The sequence below is a fragment of the Acomys minous genome (genome assembly GCF_964271855.1).
Source record: "Acomys minous genome assembly, chromosome: 2".
NCBI lineage: Eukaryota > Metazoa > Chordata > Mammalia > Rodentia > Muridae > Acomys > Acomys minous.
Genome location: NC_140484.1, coordinates 71,927,075 through 71,939,424, shown reverse-complemented (window position 1 = coordinate 71,939,424; position 12,350 = coordinate 71,927,075). Strand labels below are relative to the sequence as shown.

At 49.3% G+C, this 12,350-nt stretch overlaps 1 protein-coding gene across 3 annotated transcripts; it reads left to right on the top strand.

The window, feature by feature from the left end:
* The first annotated feature begins 9,269 nt into the window (after positions 1-9,269).
* LOC311591217 (transmembrane protein C16orf54 homolog) lies at positions 9,270-11,909 on the top strand. Of its 3 annotated transcripts, none has more exons than XM_084770619.1 (2): positions 9,270-9,459; positions 10,187-11,909. In XM_084770619.1, the coding sequence occupies exons 1-2, from the start codon at positions 9,410-9,412 to the stop codon at positions 10,914-10,916; spliced, it is 780 nt and encodes a 259-aa protein (XP_084626745.1). In that variant the 5' UTR covers positions 9,270-9,409; the 3' UTR covers positions 10,917-11,909. The 3 variants fall into 3 exon arrangements, with proteins under 3 accessions (XP_084626745.1, XP_084626746.1, XP_084626747.1); XM_084770620.1 differs by having other exon boundaries at positions 9,328-9,459; positions 10,145-11,909; XM_084770621.1 differs by lacking the exon at positions 9,270-9,459 and adding an exon at positions 9,507-9,655 and having other exon boundaries at positions 10,145-11,909.
* The last annotated feature ends 441 nt before the right edge of the window (positions 11,910-12,350 follow it).

Genomic DNA, 12,350 nt, shown 5'->3' with positions numbered 1-12,350 from the left:
TGAAATCACAGATACATGTACACACAGTGAGGAGGGAGTGCACTCATACACATACAGAGATGGGAGCACACTTGTACACACTTGTTCATTCACTGTAAGGTAGAAGCACACTTGTGTTTATACACAGAGGTATGAGCACATTTACACACACACACACACACACATACACACACACACACACACACACACACACACACACACCACTTTGACTTCTCATCTGAAGAATTAGATAATCAGCCCCTTACAAGATCATGTTTTTGCTGGTGAACTTGACTTGACTGGATTTTCTTTCTTTCTTTCTCTTTTTGAAACCCGGGATAATTTTCTTGAAATCAGGCCCAGATGTGGCGTCATTTCATAGGAGACCTTGGATGAGCAGATAAGCGCGGCCTACCTCCTGCATGCCTTCCTTGCACACCCTTTCTGTCCAGCACGGAAGGAACGCTGTCTCTTATCAGTCCTTGGGAAAAGCATGATGCTTCAGCTGAGTCTCATTGGCAAGTGAGAGAAGGCCAGGCATTCCAAGCCCCAGGTGGGTGGACATGGTGGCCAACACCTCTAATACCAGGAACAAGGCCAGAGGGGAATCAGGATCAGTAGATCAAGGCCATTGGGGGCCACATAGCAAGAACCTGTTTCGAGAGAGGAGGGCGCGTACATCCTACCTCCTGGTAAGTCAGGCTACTGTGTCAGGACAGGTAAGTATGTATAAAGGGAAGCCAAACGATGACATCAGAGACCGCCTGAATGTGAGTTCATGTTACAAATTCTGAGGTTAAGGCCGGAGGGTCGGGCCTAGTGACAGATCACAAAGCATCCCGTGTGCTAAGGGAAGAAATTTAGCTCCATCTTGTTGGCAGCAATGAGTCCTCGCTTTAAAGCAAGAAGAGAAAATGGGGTCAGATCTACACATATTTTTTAAACTTTGTATTCATTCTTTGTGAATTTCACTTCGTGCACCCCACGCCCACTCATCTCCCCGTGTCTCTGTAGCCACTCTCTGCCCTTGCAACCTCCCTTACAAAAGAAAAAAAAATCTCATTATGAAAGGTGCAGTGTGTCCCACAGTTTACACTTTTGTCCACACATCTTTTCCTTTTTAAGGTTATTTATTTATTTATCTATTTATTATACAGTGCTCTGCCTGCATGTACACCTGCAGGCCAGAAGAGACCATCAGATCACATTATAGATGGTTCTGAGCCACCATGTGGCTGCCAGGAATTGAACTCGGGACCTCTGGAAGAGCAGGCGGTGCTCTTAACCTCTGAGCCATCTCTCCAGCCCTGTCCACACATCTTTACTTGCAAATGTTCATCGCAGCAAGTCCTTGGTCTGGTTCCAGGCCTCTGGCTTCTGCTACACCATTAATACTGGGCCCTCACCAGGACTCCTCTTGGATGTCCTGTTGTTGCCCTGTGTCATGGGGATCTTGCAGCTTTGGATCTGCAGGACCAGCCCCCTCACGTGCTCCAGCACATCATAGACGGGGTAGGTGTTGGGGTGGGCCAACTCATTGGTTAGCCTGCCAGCTCTCCCATGCCCACAGCACCAGCACCACCCTGGCTAGCTTGCCCAGTGCTGCACTGGCAAGGGGCAGAGCCAGCTCTCAGGCTCTCATGCCCTCGGGGCCAACTCTCCCACCTGCCAAAGGTGGGGGTCATCATCTCCGTCCTCACCCACGACACCAAAGCTTTCCACCGCTACCATGGCCACCCCTGCTGTGCTGCGAAGGCCAGGTGTGGGGTCTGCTCGTCAGTATTTCTTTTTTTAAGTGTTAGTGTATGCATGTATTTATTTGTGTGCATGGGTGCACGGGTGCCATGGCATAATGTGTAGAAGTCAGAGGACAACGTAAGAGAATTAGTTTTTTCCTTTCTGGGGGTGGCACTCGGGTAGTCATGCTTGGTGGCAGGTGCCTTTACCCACTGGCTCATCTCTCTGGCTTCAGATCTATCTTTTTAAAAAGATTATGCTGGAAAAGACCAAGATGGAAAGGAAGGAGGAAAAAAAAGGGAGCCACATCGGGAGGCTGTGGAAACAGGCAGGGGAAGAGGAACATGCATCCCCGGGCGTAGTTTACAAAGGTCACCCTCTAGCCCGGGAGGTTGATAAGGAAGGCGGGATGGTTGGATAGCTTACATACGTCTATCACCACCAAATCCACGGGTCATGATGCTGCTGATAATCCCAGTAAGGAGCAAGAACAGGCTGAGAGAAAGGAAATGGTGGGTGTTTCCAGACCCTGTCGTGATGAAATAGTACACACAAAAAAAACCAAGTTGACTCTGACAAATAGCAAAGCTATCATAAGATTCTTATTTACTGCATGTGTGTGTGTGTGTGTGTGTGTGCGCGCGCGCGTGCATGCACCACAGTCAACAGTGGAGGTCAGAGAACAGCTTCTGGGAACTGATTCTCTCCTTCCATCTTGCGGTATCCGGGGGTTGAACTCAGGTTGTCAGGCTTGGTGATGCGTGCTGAGCCATCTCACTGGCTCCTCCCTGCTTATTTACTTGGAGTTTCCTGTGGGATCTAACTGGAAACTCTGACATGGAATCCAGGAAAAAGTCCTCGGATTTACATATATTAGCACTTACTGGCTTAAATTCAGAGCAAGAGGCGATGGTTAGAGAGATGGATCAGTGATTTAACACACTTATTACTCTAGCAGAAGACCCATTTTGGCTCCCAGTATGCACATGGTGGGTCACAAGCGCCTCTCTCTGCATTCTGGGGGGATCCGGTGCCTTCTTCTGACCTCTACAGGCATCAAGCATGCATGTGGTACAAATACATACATGCAGGCCAAACGTTCATACCATAAAATAAAATAAATAACTCTAAAAAATTACAGAGCTCACACTTGTAATCCCAACACTTGAAGGGTGGACGCATGAGGATCAGGACTTCAAGGCCTTCTGATTATGTACCTAGTCTGAAACCAGCCTGGGCTATATTAGTATACACATACACGCACGCACGCACGCACGCACGCACGCACGCACTCACGCACGCACGCACCTCTCCCTTTCCAAAACGCACGCACGCACGCACGCACCTCTCCCTCTCCAAATCGCATGCACGCACGCACGCACCTCTCCCTCTCCAAAACGCACGCACGCACGCACGCACGCACCTCTCCCTCTTCAAAACAAACTAATGAAAACCCCGGAAACCCAATACTTAGCACAAAAGGAAACGTGTTACTGGAAGGACACAGGCCCTCAAAGGCAAGGTTCGAACCTGGGACTCAGGGTTAGGCTTGTGAACACCCTCAGAACTTTTCTCTGAGCCCCAATGCTTCTTCCCCTCCCCTTCCCACAAGCGCAAGAGATGGCCACCGACGGTTGCCAGGTTTTTTTTGTTTTTTTGTTTTTTGTTTTTCGAGACAGGGTTTCTCTGTGTAGCCTTGGCTGTCCTGGACTCACTTTGTAGACCAGGCTGGCCTCGAACTCACAGCGATCCGCCTGCCTCTGCCTCCCGAGTGCTGGGATTACAGGCGTGCGCCACCATGCCCGGCTTTTAAATATTTTTATCTATTTATTTATTTTAATTTATGTGCATCGGTGTGAGGGTGTCAGATCGTGGAGTTACAGATAGTTGTGAGCTGCCATGTGGGTGCTGGGAATTGAACCCAGGACCTTTGCAAGAGCAGATGGTGCTCTTAACCACTGAGCCAATTCTCCAGCCCCGGTTGCCAGTTTTTATATGTGGCACATTTGGTCCCTCCGAGAGTCGCTTAGTCTCAGTTCTAACCTCCAAGGGAGGTCTGAGCTGTGGCTGAGTGGCAGAGTCCTGGCCAAGCCATGTGCAAGGCTTTGGGCTGTGTCTCCAAGATTACAAGGGGGAAACACGAGGTAAAGCCTAGTGTGGCAGCGCATGCCTGCAACCCTAGTTCTCTAAAGGCAAAAGCAAAAGGACTGCACATTTGATGCCAGATCCTGCTTCATAGAGAGACACGGTCTCAAAACAAACAAACAAACAACAACAAAATAACAACAAATGGAGAGGAGTAATCGGTCCATCAAGAGTGAATCATTCAACCCTAAAGAAAATGAACCAAAGGGGTTCTGCACCCATTCAGGAGGAAGCCAATAGAAAGCCAATAGAAAGTCTTTATTGACCGACCAGTGACTACACTGGGTGTTTAGGATCCCAGCATATCCTTGAGACTTGCTCAATGTGATCTTTTTGGTTTTTGTTTGTTTCAAGACAGGGTTTCTCTGTGTAGCCTTGGCTGTCCTGGACTCACTTTGTAAACCAGAGTGGCCTTGAACTCACTCACTCACAGTGATCCACCAGCCTCTGCCTCCCAAGTGCTGGGATTAAAGGCGTGTGCCACCACGCCTGGCACTGTTGTTTTTAATATAGGGTCTCAGGGCTGGACAAACAGCACAGTGGGTAGGGCGGGTCTTCCTTAGGATTTCCTTTGCTGTGATAAAACACCATGACCAAAATGAAGTCAAGGGGGCAAGTGTATTTTAGTTTATGGGTTGTAGTTCCTCATCTAAAGTCAGAACAGGAACTCAAGGTAGGAGCCTGGAGGTGGAAACTGATGGAGGCCATAGGCTGCTTGCTTTGTTCCTCTTGGTTTGCTCAGCCTGCCTTCCTATAGCACCTGGGACCACCAGGGCTGGGTGACACCACCCACAGTAAGCTGGGTCGGGTCCTCTCACATCAGTCATCAATCTGAAAAATACACCACAGGCTTTCCCGCAGGCCGGTCTGGTGGTGGCACTTTCACTTTTTGGACGGTCCCTCTTCCGACATGACTCTAGCTTGACATGAAACCAGCCAGTAATGAGCATTTTTCCCCAAGCCTCACCATCTGAGTTCAGTCCCCAGGATCCACGTGGCAGAAGAAAAGAACCAACTTAGAAAAGAAAAGACACAGTCTACCTGTAGCCCAGTTATGCCTGGAAGGAACTTGGGTTCCTTCTGCCTCAGCCTCCCACGTGCTGGGGTGGCAGGCATTTGTCACCAGGCCCAGCTCTGAACCACATTAAAAAAATTTTTTTCTTTTGTTTGTTTGTTTGTTTTGTTTTTGTCTTTTCAAGACAGGATTTCTTTGTGTAGTTCTGGCTGTCCTGGAACTCACTCTGTAGACCAAGTTGTCCTTGAACTCAGAGAGCCGCCTGCCTCTATCTCCCGAGTACTGGGATTAAAGAGCACATCAGCACTGTCCGGCTTCTTAATTTTTATTTTATGTGTATGAGTGTTTTGCCTGCGTATATATCAGTATACAGTGTGTGTGTGTGTGTGTGTGTGTGTGTGTGTGTGTGTGTTTTGCCTGTGGAGATCAAAAAAGGATGCCAGACCTTCTGGAACTGGGGTTAGAGATTTGTGGGCCACCAGGAGAGTGCTAGGAATCAAACTCGGATCCTCTGAAGGAGCATCATTTTACCTGCTGGGCCATCTCTCCAGCCCCGATGGACCACTTTTAAAGCCTGTCACACAGGGTTGCGATTGAAGAGCACCTTGGACAGAATCCTAGGTGTCAACAGCCTTGTTTAGATCAGCAAATGGCAAGCATCCAGCGGCAATGTGCCGGTTCCTTAATCAATGGAGAAATAAAGTTTCTTTTTTCTTTTTTCTTTCTTTCTTTTCTTTTCTTTTTCTTTTTCTTTCTTTTTTTTTTTTTTTTGTGTGTGTATGTGTGTAGTTTTTCAAGACAGGGTTTCTCTGTGTAGCCTTGGCTGTCCTGGACTCACTTTGTAGACCAGACTAGCTCGAACTCACGGCGATCAGCCTGCCTCTGCCTCCCAAGTGCTGGGATTAAAGGCGTGCACCACCACGCCCGGTGAAAAATAAGGTTTCTAAGCCCAGTGAAGCTTGTTCTGAACATCTACCAAGAACAGCCTTCTGCCAGACTTCCTGAGTGGCCACAGGCCAGTACTGTAGACACTCATGGAGTACCTTCCTGTTTCCTTTCAGAAACACTTGCATGATTAGGTGGATGGCTGTGCGTAAAGACACCTAGGTTCTGCTCCCCATACCACAGCAGCCTGCAAAAATGAATGAAGGTCAACTAGGCATGGTGGCACACACCTGTGATTTCATTAATCAAGAGGCTGAAGCAAGGATTGTGAATTCAAGGCTAGCCTGGGCTATATAAAGAGCCTGTTTCAGCATCTACTAGTTCTAGTGTGTGTGTGTGTGTGTGTGTGTGTGTGTGTGTGTGTGTGTGTGTACATGGAATCCCTTGGATCATCTGATAATGCTTGCATTTAAAAAAAATATTTTTATTTAATTTTAATTTATGTGTGTTGGTGTGAGGGTGTCAGATCTTGGAGTTACAGACAGTTGTGAACTGCCATGTGGGTGCTAGGAATTGAACCCGGGTCCTTTACAAAGAGCAGCCAGTGCTCTTAACCACTGAGCCATCTCTCCAGCCCCTGCTTGCTTTTTTTTTTAAATTAAAGATTTACTTATTATGTGTACAGTGCTCTGTCTGCATGTACACCTGCACACCAGAAGAGGGCATTAGATCACATTATAGATGGTCGTGAGCCACCATGTGGTTGCTGGGAATTGAACTCAGGACCTTTGGAAGAGCAGGCAGTGCTCTTAACCTCTGAGCCATCTCTCTAGCTTGCTTTTTTCCCTCTTTTTAAAAAGAATCATTAAAAACTGCTAAACTTTTTTAACTTAAGCAATGGAAAATAACCAAAATAGATAGACAGCTTGATACCTTAGCAACAGGAAAATCATGTCTGATCGTCCTCTTCCAGAAGTCTGTCTTTACTTTATGATTAAATAGTAATTAAAAGACAGAAAACCGGGCATAGTGGCACACGCCTTTAATCCCAGCACTCGGGAGGCAGAGGCAGGTGGATCTCTGTGAGTTCGAGGCCAGTCTGGTTTACAAAGTGAATCCAGGGCAGCCAAGGATACACGGAGAAGCCCTGGCTAAAAAAAAAAAACTAAACTAAACTAAACAACAACAACAATAAAAAAAACTTAGGAGTTGGGGATTTAGTCAGTGGTAGAGCACTTACCCAGCATGCACCATGCCCTGAGTCCCAGACAGGATCTGGCGTGAACCCCTCTAATCGCAGAGTTTAAAAGGCGAAGGCAGGAGGAGCAGAAATTCAAGCCACCCAGTGAGTTGGAGGCCAGCTTGATCTCCTGCCAGAAAAAAAAAATAATTAAAACTTCAAGCTGTGTTTGTTTATTTGTTTTGAAATGTGTCTTTATTTGCTTTGGAACCCGAGTCCTGCTATGCAGCCCTGGGTGGCAGTTCTCCTTTTAGCGTCCCGAGGACTGGGTTGCAACTGTGTGGCACTCTGCTCTCTTTTTTGTTTTTGTTCTTTCTATTTGGATTTTTCAAAATTAAAAAAAATTTTTTTTAAAAGATTTTATTTTATCTATACAATGTTCTGCCTGCCCATACACCTGCAGGCCAGAAGAGGGCGTCAGATCTTATTATAGATGGTTGTGAGCCACCATGTGGTTGCTGGGAACCGAACTCAGGACCTCTAGAAGAGTGGACAGCGCTCTTACCCGCTGAGCCATCTCTCCAGCCCCGACTTGTTTTTTGTTTTTTTGAGACAGGGTTTTTCTGTTTTAGCTCTGGCTGTTCTGGAACTCACTCTGTAACTCAAAGATTTGCCTGCCTCTGCCTCCCAAGTGCTGAGATTAAAGCCTTTCACTGGCTTAACAATTTTTTGTGTGGTTTTTCAAGGCAGGGTTTCTCTGTGTAGCTTTGGCTGTCCTAGACTCGCTTTGTAGACCAGGCTGGCCTCAAACTCACAGAGATCATCTGCTTGGCCTCTGCTTCCCCAGGTGCTGGGACTACAGGCCTGCATCACCACAGCCAGCTAATAAATGACTTTTTAATGTGAATAAAAATGGAATGAGTTGAGTATGTGGGGGGAAAGAGCGGGATAGTATAGAAGCACAGCCCTGTCGCCCTACCCAGGGAGGGACCTGGAAGATTGTGGCAATTTGGAGGCCAATGTAATCTGCACAGAGCAATGCAAGTTAGAAACGATACATAGTGAGGCCGTCTCAAAACCAATGACAAAGGCATATGTTGAAATACTGGTGGTGTAGAATTGTGGTAAAGTGCTTGCCTGGCTTGAGCACGCCCCATAAATGAACAAACACCCCACTTTTCTCCTCCCCAACAGAGAAGAGGAGGGAACAAAGGCTGGAGATGGCTCTTTCGGGAGGCACTGTTTGACAGCATGAGGACTCGAGTTCAGACCTTAGCACCCACTTTAAAAAGCTGGGCACTGTGGTGTGCTACTGTAATCTCAGCACTGAAGAAGCAGAGAGCATCTTTGGGGATTTAAAAAAAAAAAGATGGGAGCTGGAAAGATGCTCAGCGATTATGAACATCTGAGTCTCTGGCAGAGGACCTGGGTTCAATTCATAGCATCTACAAAGTGGCTCACGACTGCCTGTCATTCATCTTCCAAGAGATCCGATGTCCTCTTCTGGCCTCCCTGAACACCAGGCAGGCTTGTGGCGCACGGGCGAGCTAAACACCCAAACTCACAAAACAAAATAGTAGGGCGGGAAATCAATTATGTAGACACTACGCAGACCTCTGGTCTCCACACACATACACGTGCAACCACTACATACACAAGCTGTAAAGGGGACCTAACCAGTGTGGAGTAACAATTGTCCTCATGGGCTGGAGAGATGGCTCAGCGGTTAAGAGCACTGCCTGCTCTTCCAAAGGTCCTGAGTTCAATTCCCGGCAACCACATGGTGGCTCACAACCATCTACAACGAGATCTGGTGCCCTCTTCTGGCGTGCAGGCAAAACACTGTGTAATAAATAAATTAATTAAAAAGTAAAAAATTAAAAAAAAAAAAACAAAAAAAAAAACAATTGTCCTCATTGTATTTACATTGTATTTACACTCAGAGGCAACGGGAGAGCTGAGACTGAAGTCCCAGCAAGTCAGAAGGCTGGAGGAGGAGGATTCAAGGCCAACCTGTCTCAAAGGAAAGAACTAAACCAAGAAGAAGGATGCAGCTGGAGGAGGTTAAGAGGGCTGCAGGGGGCTAGACGGCAGGAGCCCTGCTCCAGACAGGGACTGGGCACCCTCCAGGGAGCAGGCAGGAGGATGCACCACAGTGCTCTGGGAGCAGATGAGCCGGCCTTTGTCGTCTTCCTCACCTCTGGGTGACCGTGTCGGCGTCTGGGCCTTGCCTATGGGGTGAGACTGATAGCAGAGCGGCGGCTTCTTCTGACTCCACCTTACTCAGGAAGCGCCTCTTCACCACACTGACCACATCCCCAGGCTGCCTTGGAAACACTCTATGGGGACAGGAAGGGTAGGGGCACAGTCGCCCAGCAACAGGTGGTAGCCTCCCTTCCGCCTTCTTCTGAGGCCAGCCCTCCAGGGCCTTTCAGATAGCTGCACACACCCTCCCAGCATGCACTGGGATGAAAGGCTCCGAAGACAGAGAAAAGCCAAGATTGACCCAAGGTGAAAGGTGAGGTGAGGGGGGTACAGAAGCGACTGAAAATGGGGGGGGGGACTTGCGGCAGAGATGGGCAGATACCAACAAGGGAAGCAGACAGGCCAGCGACTGGGCAGAGCTGGACAAATTGGATAGGTGCCTGGGCCACAGACCTGGTATAGCCCAAAGCACACCAGCCCGAACACTTGAACCACCTCCAAGGAGAGTGGTAAGGTGGCTGAAAAAGAGGGTGCACACAGCAAGACAGGCTCTCTCTCCTTCCCTGGCTCCTCTCTTTTTCTTGAGGCTGAAACAAGACCTGAGAAGCCTTAGTCCTTTGAGGGTGGGGGTGGGGGTCCGGGAGGGGAAGTGAGGCCTGTGAAGCCGCAGGGGAGTCTCAGCCGGCTTCTCCAGCCTCCCCTGGCTTGCTCTTGTCGTCTCTGGGTGCTCCCTTTGCTCCTCGCTAGTCTTGTCATGAGTCCTCAATAAGCCAATTGGAAGAGTCAGATCGACAGCAGGAAGCAGGAAAAGAAGACTGGGGGAAAGGGCAAAGGGATCTCGCACCCCTCCCCCCGCCCCTCCTCCCTCCTCTCCGTTCTGTCTCTGCAGTTTAAGTGGGAGGTTAAGGATCTGCGGTCCCAGCCATGGTGCGGTCCACCCAGTGTTTCATCTTGCGAGGTGGTCAAGTTATTAGAAACGGTGTTCAATCTCTTTCCAGGACGCAGGATCCACTCTGACTGGTCTGCCCTTTCCTTCTCAGTGGAGACATTTCCCTGACTCAACCTGTTGTTTCTCCTCACCACGGAGCCTCCCAGATGCCTTCGACTCCCCAGCTGCCCTCAGGATACACAGAGGGGCTCCCTGACCCCACAGTGGACCCTATGTGGGCGGTACTCCCCTGCGGTCCGTGTATCCCCATCATGCTGGGCCTGGCTTCTCTCGCAGCCTTCTTCCTCGTAATGACGGCTGTACTGGCCGAACGCCTGTTCCGCCGCCCGGACCCGGACCCCAGCCAGCATGCACCCACCCTAGTCTGGCGCCCTGGAGGAGAGCTGTGGATTGAGCCCACAAGCAGCGCCCGGGAACGCTCTGAGGACTGGTATGGCTCCTCCGTGCCCCTGCTGATGGAGCGGCCTCCAGATCCCCCTACCCCTGGGGGCACCTTGGAAGGCAGAGCTACTGCTCCCCCAGCCCCTTCAATCCCACACTCTTCGCCCAGCTCCTTAGTTCCCCAGACCCCAACAGAAGCCCCAGCCCAGAGCACCTTTTGGAATCCTAAGACCCAAGAGGAGAGGGCCCACGCCACAGGCATGGTAAACTGGGTTGAGCCTGAGCCGATGCCAGAGGAAGGCGTGGCGCTTGGGAGTCCCAGGGCTTGGAGGCTGAGGCAAGGGAGCTCTGAGACTGACTGGGGTCTCCAGCCTCGGGTCACCCTGGAGCAGATCTCAGCGTTCTGGAAGAGGGAAGGCCGGACCAGTGTGGGCTTCTGAATATCTTATAAGTCCCCCCTACCTCACAGGGACTGAAGGGGGTCGGCTCCAGCCGTAGGCCTAGTCCTCACTCTGGATAGGGCCTTTTGTGTGGGAATTTCTATCTTCTGCACCTGATTGAATGACAGTCTGGACAGCGTGTGCTCCAGGGCTAGCACTGAAGTTACCTTTGAATAAAACGCCCAGGTTGTGACTGAGGATTGGAAGCAAGGCTAGCTGGCTGTTGGCCAGAAGATTTCAAGATGGCATGTGGGGGTACAGACTAAAACACGGGGGTCCTGTATGGAATGTGGGCCAATAGCCGGGAGCTGGTGATTTTGAGCGTCAATCATGTGGGCAGGAAATGGCAGGAATCTTGCTGTCCAGACCCACAAACGGTATCTGTACCCAGCCACTGTCACAGACCACCGCGGATCTCTCCAGAAATATACAGAGGACAAACCCAGGAGTCTCTGATGGCATACAAACCATGACTTTGGCCACTAAATGGCAACGTGGAATTTGCTGAGCCAAGCTGGAGAGGCTGTCTTCTTGCCCGGAATTGGGACATAGACTGAAAAGGACCAATAGGCTCCTCTGCCCGTTGGCTTACGACTGCATACATCCCCCAAGGCAGTTTTATTAGTCCGTGCTAAGGAAACAGGGACTCAAGAGAACTGAGCTTGTTCCGATATGGAAATGAAGATTGTTCCCGAAGGAAGCTCCCCAAACAGCCTCCACCGTCTTTCCTCCAGCTTGGTGGAGGGCTCCAGAGAGGCAGGTTTGTGCTGGGACAGACTTACCTATAATAATCCATCCCATAGAAACGGAGCCTCAGATATCTGTGTGCCCACCAGCTGACTTCTCCTTTAGGAGAGGCCATAAGAGAGTGGAAAGTAACGGAGTTTCCATTCCTTGGAAATTGCCTTATCAGTTTACCTCTTGTTTTATTATTTACTTTATATTTTTCTTAAATTGGTTCCCTGTTTGCTTAATAAATTTGTTTTACACTGAGTCTTGTTCTGTATGGGCTCTATCAATGCAAAATCAGTATTACTAGCTACAAGTAAAACAAATAGCATGGAAAATAAGCCAGTCATGCTAGTGCACGCCTTTAATCCCAGCACTCAGGAAGCTGAGGCGAGTGGATCTCTCTGTGATTTCCAGGCTAAACACCACCACACCGAGACCTGACTCAAAAGGAAAGGGAAACATGAGAATGAATACAATGTAGACAGTGAAGTCCCAAGGAGACAGTGTTGCCTACTGGAGAGGATGAACTCAAACTTTGTTCCTGGTTAAAAGAGGATGAGGCAGAGGTGATGGGGCATGCCTGATACGCCAGCACTCTGGGGGCGCTGAGTCAGGAGGATCCCAAGTTCAAGGCCAGCCTATGCTACTTAGTAAGACCCTGTCTCAAAGGAAAGGAAGGAAGGAAAAGAGGGAGGGACAGAG